Below are 13,293 nucleotides of genomic sequence, written 5' to 3' on the forward strand. Positions count from 1 at the left end.
TATTTTAAGACTTGGTATACATTGCGAGCACAAAACCAGAGATGAAGTCTCTAGCACCTGTGTGCAACTCTTTAACTGTACATTGATGCTCGTTTCAATTCTTAATGTGATCTTGTGTATCACAGTTTGAAACAGTTTATAAGAAATTAAGGTATTCCCTACCCAATGACACCTCAAGGTTCAAAGTAAATTGATTATCAAAGTACATATATGTCACCAGAAGCTCAAAGGCACACATGCAATGACTCAGTTTCTTCTCCTCTGCCATCTCACTTCTGAATGGACATTGAAGCCATGAACACTACCTCACTACTTTATTTCTATTTTTTGCACTGCTTATTTAACTAGTTAATATACTTACTGTAATTCATATTTTTCTATTATGTATTGCATTGTACTGCTGCCACAAAGACAACAAATTTCATGACAAATACCAGTGATATTAAACCTGATTCTGATATACTATTGAGATTCATTGTCTCGAGTAAATAAACTGACCTATATCAGAGGTTTCAGGTGCGGTATGCTAACAGAGCTATCTCATTCACTGGTAGTGGGAGCAATTTCAGTTTAAAATGGTGTACTGGTTTAAAATCCAAGGTTCCCGTTTACTCAATACACCCCTCCTACTGCAGGGTCAGCTGTGATCACTTTATAGCCTCCCCAGACATTAAGCCTACCAACTTACCAAGGAGAGAAGTGGTAAAACCTGTTAATACAAGGTTAATTCACAATTAGATTGTTTGCAAAATGGTCACTGTGGACATGATGGGCCAAGGAACCTTTACACCATTCAGCAAACTACAACCACGATGACCGTTTCAGTTAATGTGTCCTGCGTGGCCAGTGCAGCTTTGAAACTTGAAATTATAGACATCCACTCCATTCATGGGCACAGCCATCTAATTCTACATTGACTTTATACTAGGTTTTACAATTTATTCTCCCCGATTTGAAAGTATTCGCTCCTCAGTGTGGGTAATATCCATTGGATTCCGAATACTATTCACAACCCATATACCTATCTAAATTTCCCTTAAATGTTGAAATGGAACCCGCATGCAGTACTTGCTCTGGCAGCTCATTCCAGACTTTCACTACCCTCCGAGTAAAGAAGTTACCCCTCGTGTTCCCCTTAACATTTCATCCTTAACCCATTACTCTAGTTTCGCCCAACTTCAGTTGAAAAAGCCTTCATAATTTTGTATACCCTTATCAAATCTCCCGTCAACCTTCTAAATTCTGGGGAATAAAGACCTAACCTATTCAACCATTCCCTGTAACTCAGGGCTCATCCCAGCAACATCCTTGTACATTTTCTCTGCCCTCTTTCAATCTTATTTACATCTTTCCTGCACAAAACTCCAAATTAGGCCTCCCAACATCTTACACAACTTAACAATGCCAATTCCTGCACTCAATACATTAATTCATGAAGGCCAATGTGCCAAAAACTTTCTTTACGAGCCCAACTACCATGACGCCACTTTCAACAAAGTATGGGCCTGTGTTCTGATTCCTCAGAGCCCTACCGCTCAGTTTGTAAAAACCTATCCTGGTTGGTCCCCCCAAAGTTCAACACTTCACAATTATCTTCATTAAATTTCATCAGCCATTTTTCAGCCCACTTTTCCAGCTGATCCAGATCCTGCTACAAGCTCTGACAGTCTTCCTCGCTGTCCACTACACCTCCAATCTTGGTGTCATCAGCAAAGTTACCGATCCAGTTAAACACATCATCTTCCAAATCACTGATATAGATGGAAAACAACAAACCCAGCCCCAATCTCTGCGGTACACGACTAGTCACAAGCCTCCAGTTGAGAGGCGATCATCTACTACCGCTCTCTGGCTTCTCCCATCAAGGCAATATCCAACCCATCCTGCTGAGATATTAGACCCCTGAAGTTCAGGTGCAAACCATTCCTTCAGTACATGCCCCACCTTCCCAGGAAGAAACCAATGATCCAAATTCTGAAGTGTTCTCTCCTGCACCAACTCATTAGCCACATGTTAAATTATAGGATCTTCCTATTTCTGGCCTCACCAGCACATGGCACAGGTTGCAATCCTGAGATCAAAACCCTGGAGGTCAGGTCCTTTAACTCAACTCCCTGAACTCACTTTGCAGGACCTTGTCACTCCTACTTACGTCATTGGTACTGGCGTGGAGCAAGACCTCAGGCTGCTCACCCTCCCACTAAAGAATGATGTGGACTCGATCAAAGATCTGCAGGAGACAACATACCATCAATCTTGTTCACAGAACCTTTCTGTTCCTCTAACCAAAAAATCCCCTATCATTACAGCTTGCCTCTGCTCTCTCTCTGCCCCATTCCCCACCTTCCCTTCTGAGCCACAGAGCCAGACTCAGTGCTAGAGACCTGATTGCTGTGGCTTTCCTCTGCTAGGTCATCTCTCCCTCCCCCCACCCCCAACAGTATCCAAAACAGTATTCAAACCTGTTGTTGTGAGGATTGGCCAAATGGGTACTCTGCATTGGTTGCCTATTCCCTTTTCTCCTCCTGACAGTCACCCATTTTACCTGCACATTGGGCTTAACTACTTCCCTGTACGTCCTGTCTATCTGCCCCACAGCCTCCTGAATGATCTGGAGTTCACCCAGCTCCAACAGCTATCTGTTAGAAGCTACAGCTGGATGCACTTATTGCAGGTTTAGTCACCCTGCCTTGACTGGAGGTGAGGTCTCCCTGTCTTCCCGTACTCTGCAAAAGGAGCATTCCACTGTCCAGCCTGGCATCCTTATTGCTCTATACGTGCAATAAAAATGAAAGAATAAGTAATGAAAAAAATCTACCTACAGTCTACACTCATAAAAGTTGCTGGTGAACGCAGCAGGCCAGGCAGCATCTCTAGGAAGAGGTACAGTCCTGACGAAGGGTCTCGGCCCGAAACGTCAACTGTACCACTTCCTAGAGATGCTGCCTGGCCTGCTGCATTCACCAGCAACTTTTATGTGTGTTGCTTGAAATTCCTGCATCTGCAGATTTCCTCGTGTTTACCTACAGCCCATGCCTCTCCTCGCTGAAGCCTTGATGAGCCAAAGCCTCAACTTCCCATTAGCCTCTCCAGTGAAACTTGTTATTGGACCTTGCCAAATGCCTAATTAAGCACGATCCTACATCTCCTTGGTAACTGGCATGCAAAATTCAATTCCCTTGATTCCCCAGATGAGGACCTTCGGTTTCCACCTCCTGTAGTTAATAATTAGCTCCTTTGTCTTGCTGACAGTAAGTGAGAGGTCACTGTGGAACCACTCAGCCAGAAATTCAATCTCCCTCCCTGCTGATTTGTCAGTACCTTTGACTTGTGGTCACTCTACTCTTAGCAGTTGGTGAGATTAATGAACTGGGAGTCAATAAAGGTATCACTGTTGACCCTGCAGGAACAGGGGAAGGGGTACTGACATAGGAAAACATTGACCAACAAGAAACTTCTGCAACTGTAAGCTTAAGTCAATCCCACCAGTGGTGAAAGAGATAGCTGTGTTTGTATACTGAACATGAACACCTACGCTGTCCGCCAGAGAAAGCAAGATCTCCCAGTGGCCACACATTTTAATTCCACATCCCATTCCCATTCTGACATGTCTATCCACGGCCTCCTCTACTGTAAAGATGAAGCCACTCTCAGGTTGGAGGAACAACATCTTATATTCCATCTGGGTAGCCTCCAACCTGATGGCATGAACAGCGACTTCTCTAACTTCTACTAATGCCCCACCTCCCCCTCGTACCCCATCCATTATTTATTTTTATACACACACTCTTTCTCTCACTCTCCTTTGTCTCCCTCTGTCTCTCTGACTATACCCCTTGCCCATCCTCTGGGTTCCCCACCCCCTTTTTTTCCTCCTTGGACCTCCTGTCCCATGATCCTCTCATATCCCCTTTGCCAATCACCTGTCCATCTCTTGGCTCCATCCCTCCCTCTCCTGTCTTCTCCTATCATTTTGGATCTCCCACTTTCAAATCTCTTACTAACTTTTCCTTCAGTTAGTCCTGATGAAGGGTCTCGGCCTGAAACGTCCACTGTACCTCTTCCTAGAGATGCTGCCTGGCCTGCTGCGTTCACCAGCAACTTTGATGTGTGTTGCATGAAATCTTCCTGTTTGATATGCACGGCTTACTCATTGAATTAACTCACCTGAGCTGTCAAAGAGTGGAGGAAGACCTTTAATTTCTTATCATCTCCAACTAAAATAAAGAGATTAAATTAAGAATTGAAAGCATCAATGCACAACTAAGTTACACACAAGGTAACCCTTCTATAAAAAAATTTGTTTATAAACTACAGAGATTGCATTATTGGTAAATGTGAATGTCTGTCTTAACGTGATCTTTCAACTCCCCATTGTATGTTAATATTGTTTAACAAATGGTTTTAGCATTGTTAGTCTTTAGACATATAGGTGCCAAGAGCTATCAATCCCAGGTTTCATTAAAGTATAAAGTATACATCAGGAAATATTATACAATTGGTACATTCTCAAAATCTATTTGAATCATTTTCCACTACGGCCAGTTGAAAAAACCTTGTGTGAAAAAAACAAACTTAATGTCATTTTCTTAAGAAAATAAATTCTATGCCAAATGACTCCATGCAAGGGCAGGCTGACAATTGCCACATCCCTGATAGGGGAGGTAACCATTTGTCACTATGAACCTCAAGGTAACTGACAATATGAGCAGATAAAACACAAAATAAGGCCATCTGTCCATCAACAGACTATCAAAGTTCCCCAAAGGATAAAATTAAAACAACGCATGTTACATATGCACTCACTTACCACAGTATTGTTTGACCCATTTTTAATTTAAAATATACAATTATCCATGGAATTTATCTTACTACAAATAAAATTAAATGGTTTCCTTAAGGTTACAAGATCCACAGAGCATTTACTTATATACTGATCCTGGATTTCCGTAACTTAACGCCATAATTTAATTACACTATTAATTTCCAATTCTGTGCATTGCATCAACCTCCTGACAATTCATGTACCTCAATATCAAGAACTGCAACAGCCAGGGATGAGGCTACCTGTCCATTCTTTTAGCCTGACTACACTGTGCAGTATAAACACTAGTTTTAACCCAAATAAAGCAACACTAAGTTTATTGTTCTTTCAGACAACAAAAAACAATTCACCAGTGAAAATAATTCAAATGTCCATTATAAATAACGTCTCCACAGTAAGCCAGCTTCCCTTTGACCTATCCACCTGCCTCCCAGTCTCTGCAAATTTAAAATCTTTGTTTATGTGTTCTGAGTTTTGAAGTAGTGTGTCATTCTCCTTCTCTTTGCAGATGCTATGTATCAATTCAAAACAAAATTCTGTTCTGCTGAGTAAAATGGTGATGCCAATTGCTGCCCTATGACACCCCATTGCATGACCTAATGAAGAAGCAGATGCCTCCAGGCTCCTTGTCTTCCCCTTTTTTTACACAAGCCTTTCTAATTCCATCTGATCTACTATACAGAAAGTGCAGAACAAAATTTCTGCCATTTCCAGGACATCAGCTCATTCCAGACAGAAAACACACATCCCTTCAGACACTCCCAATATATTTGTATCTTTTACCACAAGTTGACTTATTTGCTTACCCCAATGCTCCTCTTCCTACCTGCAGTTGAGATGTGTTTGCATACTCACCCTCCACATGAACAGTCAGATTTTCCACTTCAGGAAATGTAGTACAGGCAGTCTCCAGGTTACGCAAGGATTCTATTCCTGAGAACATCCATTGTCTATAGCTACCCATCTTGGATCATTCTACATGCACTTGCTAGATTCTTCCATTTCATTGAATAATCACCCCAACACTACTCACAATTAAACCACTGGAAACTACACTGTATCCCATCATCAATGAACACCATGAATCATTATTACTTTCTTGAAAACGCTTTTTAAAAATGCATGGGACAAATTGCAGAAAGTAGGACTTCTATAAATCAGGTCAAGGAGGTCCTGTATCCTAAGCACTCAATTAGACAAAAAAGGCATTGTTCCCAAGTTTTGCTGCTAATTACAAAATTACACCAGCTACAATATCTCCCATATCACTTTGATTTGCTATCTTATCTCCTCCAACAATTCACCCTATCACTAAGACATTGGCATTCTTCCACTTCTGTCTTCTTGAATAACTCCAGTGCAGACAGACCGTGCCTTCAGCACCTAAACACAAAGATGGAGAATTCCCTAATTAAGCTTTCAACATTCTGCATCTTTAAAAGATGCTGTTTAAGCCATTTTTAAAATTATCTGCCCACGAACCTCATTGAGTGCCTTGGTGCCAGTTCTTGTTGGAACACACTTTGGGACTTCTGGACATCTTAATGCAACATAAATCTTTACATTTTATAATTGCAACAAACAAGATGGAATTCAACTTTATGAGATGTGGATTCTTCACCTCATTGTGATCTTGCACTTTTATTGTTTACTTTTTGACAGCTTTCATACTTTATTCTGCATTTTTTGTGCTACCTCAATGCACATTTTTTATGATCTGATCTGTACAGACAGTATGTAAGGTGGGCTTTTCACAGCATCTTGATGCATGTGATTATACCAATTACCAATACACAGGAATTACAACAGTACAGCTGAGGCCCTGTGTGGTCCACCATGTTGTGCTGTCCATTTACCTACTCCGCGTAGCTCTCCCATATTCCCCTCCATTTTTCTATCATCTATGTGCCTATCTAAGAGACTCTTAAATGTGCCTAATATGTATACCTCAGTCACCACCCCTGGCAATGTGTTCCATACACCCACTACTCTGTGTAAAAAGAAATCCATCAGTCCTTCCTCTGACATCTCCTTTCCTCTATTCACCTTAAAATTATACCCCCCCTCGCATTAGCCATTTTTACCCTGGGCTAAAAACTCTGGCTGTCCACTCAATCTATGCCTGTTATCACCTTATACAACTCTATAAAAGGTTCAAAGTGTGAATACAGTATGCCACCTTGAGATTCGTCCTCCTGCATGCGGCCACAAAACAAAAAAACGCCATGGAACCCTTTCAAAGAAAATGTCAAACACCCAACACACAGAGAACAAACAGCGCAAACAACAAAAAGCAAGTGAAAAACACAATATTAAAAATCAAACCTCAAATATCTTAGAGTATTGGGTTTAGCTTAGCACTGTGTGGCTCATTGACTACAGGCGTAAGGCCACTCCATGCCGAAGCGCTCCAATCAAATCACGCAAAATAGCAATTTTTAAAAACATGGTGGGTATCTGCTGCGGTCTGGCAGGGTGCCACATACAACTGTGACATTCAAGAGGCTCATGAATGTGCACGGAAATGGGCGAGGAGAGACCTGAAAGAGGTTTATAAGATTATGAGAGGCACAGATAGAGTAGACAGTGTCTCTATCCCCAGGGTGGAAATATCCAATACCAGAGGACATGTATTTTAAAGTGAAAGGGGTTAATTTCAAAGGAGATGTGAGGTTCCCCCCCCACAGATAGTGGTGGGTGCCTGGAACACTCTGCCAAGGTGTGGTGGTGGAGGCAGATACATTGAGGACTTTTTAAGAGACGCTCATTAATGTGAGGAAAATGGAAGGATATTGACATTGTGCTGGCAGAAGGGATTAGTTTAGTTGGCCTTTTAATCACTAAGTTAATTGGCTTGGCACAACATTGTGGGCTGAACGGCCTGTTCCTATGCTGTACTGTTCTATGTACAAAGCTGACAGCTGCATAAAATACTAAACTTCCACCTACCAACCAAGGAGACTTAACATGTTTGCACTGTTCGAGTAGAAAGTGTACTAAAATTAAGATTCCGAGCCACAATCTGGCCTCACATTTTGGCAAGAATATTGCTTTTCATTGTAGCAGTGTAAATCTAGACCCACAATGAGCAGTAGCCAACACGAAACAAGGGCTGCCAGGCACAACTGACTATATCCGACTGCAACAGATGTCAGCATTTACTCTGAGAAAGCCCATAGATCCTTTCCCGCTTTCAAACAAATGCTTGGCTGGCATGATTACATTATTCACCAACACCAAACAGTTGGCGTTTTAATTAGGACTCATTTTAAGCACAAGCTGAATAATTCAGCAGCATATTACGTGTTTACTTTTGGGGTCATGAAGTAAGATTGGTGGGGCCAGGGGGGAAAGAGAAGCTAGACAAAGTTCACATGCCCAAAGGAAAAGTAAATACATTTCAAGATTCAAACTTGATAAAGGGATGTAATCACTGCAAGCAGATGTACTATATTTATTAAAACATATTGCTTGTTTTTCAATGTCTGCCAAAAAAGAACTTCGCTTTACCTACTGTTAGTAGAAACGCAATTAAAAGAACCATTCGACAAGCCACCTGACGCTGCATATCAAAGTCACAACGGCAATATCCACGTGACAAGCAAAACAAAGTGTAGTAACAACTCAGATTGATCCACAAAAGGATTCAGTTTAAGTCATGGAAAAACTAATCACAGGGCAATTTTATTGAAAATGATTGAGACCTGATGTTAGAAGACATTTCAAAGCTAGTTTCATAGTACTTCTACTGCTAAAGTTTTTATGTTCCCATTTTTGCAGTTAGATTCCAGACTGGGACAGTATGTTTTGCTTAACCCTGAACAGTTAAAAATGATTCATAGAGGAACTTTTTCCAATTGTTAAAGATGACCAAGAGGGGAACCGCCCATGTAAAATGCTTGGCTTCTGATTTATTCTGCATTTGTCCTACAATAATCTTTGTAAACTGCTTTGAAAAAGTAGAATTAGCTTTTAGGTTGAAAAAGATTAATACTGATCCACGGGTGCCATTTCTAACTTATTTTGTGACAACACTTTTTTCCCCAAATCAGTCATATTTCATGTTCAACACAACTTCAGACATTATGATTAAGGCAAGTGAAACAGATAGTTACATTTTATTATGCCGTTATTCCCTTCAAGACACCGATGCAAACTGGTGTCCCATCATCAGCACCTAGATAGGTTAAAGTTTATTTATTTGGAGATACAGTGCAGAAGAGGCCTTTCTACCCCATCAAGCCACATAGCTTAGCAACCCAACTATTTAACCCTAGCCTAATCACAGGGCAATTTGGGTTAGGGTTAACTGGTAGGTGTTTGGACTGTGGTTGGAAGCCGATGTGTTCATGGAAAGAATGTACAAACTTCCTTACACAATGTACCAGAATTGAACTCTGAACTCCAAATCCCTAAACTGTAATAGTGTCGTGCTAATTGCTAAACTGTGGCATCCAGAAGTTGGAATCTTGTCAGACCACTTTGAAGAAATTAAAATAGGGATATGAATAAAACCTGTTCACAAGTCTGCAAAAACCAAGGCAGAATTTGTCTTTTCAACAATTTTGAGTACACCAAGTCTTTGTTACGCACTTTTGAAAGACTGAAAATGAAACATTGGAAGAAGCAAAACTTACAACAAAAGTGTAATTTGCAATCAACAGGTTTGCCTAGTCATGATCCACACTGAGGTGTTGAGGAAAGGTGTACAACATAGACCTAAATAACCAGCACTTTGCTGACGCACTCTGTGGTGCACTGTAATTCCATCATATTTCCAGCAGCACTATTTTCTCTCTCCACCCTGCAAATATTCCCTCAAAATAACCCTTTACAATCACATCCTCATTGATCTTGATATTGTGATGGATCCAAACAAAATGATTGAAGCATTCATTGCTATTTCTTCCACGTCATTTTTTTTCCCCAAAAGTGGTTCTGTTACCACTGGAGTTTGTGATCTACATTCTGGTGGTGTGTTTGGGCCAGTTGAGCGATCTGGAGCTTTGCTGTCTCCAAGGTCTCGAGGCCAAGAAGCCTGGAAACAAGGTGCAAGCCCATGATTGACTCCATTTCTTGCCAAACACAGATTAAGGCGCCAAGGTGAGAGCATAATGCAAGCAGGTGATCAACACCATCTACCAGCCTCTTGCTCTTTGCCGCCAGAGGAAAGAGTCCGTAAGTGACGTCCTTGCTTGCTGCTTCCAGAGCAGGGTCCTGCATTCGAATGATCTCTCTCTCACCCCCTCGATGCTGTCGGAGGATGATTCCAAAGTCCTAGGTCTTGGGCAAGGTTTAACTTATGTTGTGGATTGGTCTCTGTAGTTCATGCTGTGATGTTTCTGGTCCTGGAGATCATCTAACAATTGAATCAATGGAATCCTTCTGCAGAACTCTGTTGGTGGGATTGTCCAGAAACTGTTGGACTTTCCTGTGGTATTTTTTGAAAGACATCAGAACCGTTGAATTTCTGCTGGTAAAATTCAGTCAGCTACATCATGGGCACTAGCCTCCACAGCACTGAGAGCATCTTCAAAAGGCGATGCCTCAAAAAAGCAGCATCCATCATTAAGGCCCGCCATCACCCAGGACATGCCCTCTTCTCATTATCAAGGTGGTACAAGAGCCTGAAGACACTCTCAACATCAGGATCAGCTTCTTTCCCTTGCCATCAGATTTCTGAATGGACAAGGAATCCATGAACACTACCGCACTATTTTTCTCCCTCTCTTTTTGCACTATTTATTCAATTTAATGTTTGTATATTTCTTATTATAATTCATAGTTTTTTAATTATATATTGCAATGTACTGTTGCCACAAAACAACAAATTTCACAACATATGCCAGTGATATTAAACCTGATTCTGATTTGGAAAATGTCTGGACAGGAGATTGCAAAAAACAGCAACTGCAAAACACTACAAAAATAAATTTTATGTGGATCATTTCAAATAATATTCATAACCTAGTTTAAAATCAAGTGCACTAAACTAAACTTGTATTTCATAGTTAATCCCAGTAAGATATCAGATGGAACCCTAATAGTGATGTTCTGCTGACTGTAATTCTAGGCTGTGCTTTGGATGTTTATTAAATATGCATACGGATGCTAATTGTCCATTTACATTCAATTTTAAATGTGAGGATAATTATCCAAAACTGATAACTGTGCTTTTCATAAACACACAAGTAGCGTGGCAGCTTTGAAAATAAAAGCTGAATAACCCACCGAACAGAAATATTAAAATAAATACATCGGCAGAATGGTCCTGAAACACACGCCCACCACCACTCCAGAGTAACACTAACTGGAAAGGGGAGTGGTGGGGTGGCAAAAGTTAAATCCAGAAACAGACAGCTAAGCAGTTTCCAAATGCAATTAACATTTGACAAGTTTCAGTCAAGAGACAAGTAACTTACAAGAATTTTCAAAGCCAAGTCCCACATGACACAAGAGAAGTCTGTAAATATTTGCAAAGGTTGTGAAAGATGCGACATGCAGAGGGTGCCTGTTAACTTTACATAAAATTAGTCTCACAGAAATCTTTTCACAACATCTGGTCTCCCAGAAGACACTATTGTAATAAGCAGGAATATTAACCCCAGTGACCTTCCCAATCCTTCAACCAATTTTGCTAAAAGCAACAGACTGTCCTGTCACATCGCATGCGACCGAGAGATTAGCGGTGCAAAAACTGTCCCAAGTTTTCAAGAATAGGGTAGCAGTTATAAACCGATTTGGTATGTCGATACACTATATAAAAACATTTATATCTTTCCATACTCCTTGGTGTCTTCTTACAGAAAATTGCTGATACACACATTCCTTTATTGACAGTAGGGACAACCCTTCCAGCAAAGGAATGCAAACACTGACGAGCAAACAACATATCATCACATGGCCAGCGGCACAGAGATGGGAGGAGGCTCTGCTTGTAGAGGGAGGGATGATGGGGCGAAAGGGACGGGCGGGAGAAGATGGTAACCCACTGATAATTGTGGCTCGGGACCGGGGGGGGGGGAGAAGAGAAGAATCCCGGAGACTCCCATCCTGGGGTTATACTGGCGAGGGGACCCCGGCGAACCCTGGGGCTGGTGGAGGCGTGTGGAGTGGGGGATGAAGCCCGGACACGCCCGGGGAGGAGGAAGGAGGGGCCCCGGGAACTCCTGGCTGCGGGATAACGAACCCCGGAGACCTCCCGGGGAGGGGGCCTGGAGTGGAGAGAAGGGACCTCATAAAACCCCCGTGGGGGGAGGGATAAGTAGGGAGAAGGGACCCCGATGAACCCCTCTCCCAAAGGGACTGGAGTATAAAGCAGGGTGGGGGAATAGGACCCGGAGATCGCAGGGCCGGCAGGGTAGGTGGGTGGTGGGAGAAGCCCCGTAGACTCCCGGGGCTAAATCGGTGAACCCCGACCCGACACCGGGCGTTACCGTTCCAGGGGTGGCGGAAAGGGACGACGAACAGCTGGCACGATTGCCCCACTCTAGCCGCCGGTTCCCCTACCTGAGTCCGGCGCCGCACCGCGCCGCTCCGCTCCCGCCCCGGGCTGTCCCGTTTGAAAAGTTCCCGCTCGCGTCTGCCCGCCCGTTACTGACGCCACCGCGCATGTCCGAGGCGGGTGGGGGGGGTGGAGCCACCTGACCAGTGACCGCGAGGGGTCTGCCCGGGAAACGGCACGTGGAGCTGTCAGTCAAGATGCCCGGGAACTGCACCGGGTGTTGTCAATCACGTTGTCCCGGTGCCGCACGTGGGCACGTTGCAAGAGAATAGGGGGTGGGGGTTATGCAACTGGCGTTGGCGTCGGTTTTCCAAATGCTCGGTTGCTTTAAATAAAAGTAGTGGCAAATTCTGCAAACTGAACGTTTGTGCTTTTTTTTTGCGGACGGCTACCTCCCCGCCCTTTCGAATGATGGCGCAACAAACGGACTGCAAAAAACTGATTTAGCAACTAGGCGGGGTTGGGAAGAGGAATAGAATTTGCAGTAGCCCCAGAACAGCGGCAGAGGATTTTGCTCAGCACCCCCAACCAATTTTCTGGCTTCTTGTCTCCAAAGACAAAGTAAGTGGAACTACACCCTACAACCCAGTATGATTGGTGTTCCCTCTGCCTGGTTTTTATTATTAGGACAAATACTCCCATGTTCTGGAAAACTGGGCAACTTGTGGAAAATTATTATCAGTCTTGTCCACAGCAAATAAAAAAAAACAACCAATAAGGGTCTGGCTAGATGGCCTCCTGAAGTCAATCAGTTTCATTTTTAATTTTTTGACGGGGAAAACTTGCTGTCTTGAAGGCATACCACTTATTTCCTTCCTGGACTGAATCTGGTCATTGTTGGGATCTGGACCACTTCAGCTGTCATCTGTGAACTTGCCGTTGGTGACGTTCTCAACCATCTCCACCTCAGCATCTACCAGATAATGGACAGACCTAGACAGTGTGGATGTGTAGAAAACTAGTG

At 42.8% G+C, this 13,293-nt stretch overlaps 1 protein-coding gene across 2 annotated transcripts in view; it reads right to left on the minus strand.

The window, feature by feature from the left end:
* LOC140203180 (SUN domain-containing protein 1-like) overlaps positions 1–12,453 on the minus strand; it is an 88,832-nt gene extending 76,379 nt beyond the window's left edge. For both annotated transcript variants that reach the window (XM_072269094.1, XM_072269092.1), the window contains exon 1: positions 12,335–12,453. In XM_072269094.1, coding sequence (XP_072125195.1) covers positions 12,335–12,438 — 104 coding nt within the window. In that variant the 5' untranslated portion in view covers positions 12,439–12,453. The remainder of the gene's footprint in view (positions 1–12,334) is intronic.
* Between the last annotated feature and the right edge of the window lie 840 nt (positions 12,454–13,293).

The sequence above is a fragment of the Mobula birostris genome, chromosome 9 (assembly GCF_030028105.1).
Source record: "Mobula birostris isolate sMobBir1 chromosome 9, sMobBir1.hap1, whole genome shotgun sequence".
NCBI lineage: Eukaryota > Metazoa > Chordata > Chondrichthyes > Myliobatiformes > Myliobatidae > Mobula > Mobula birostris.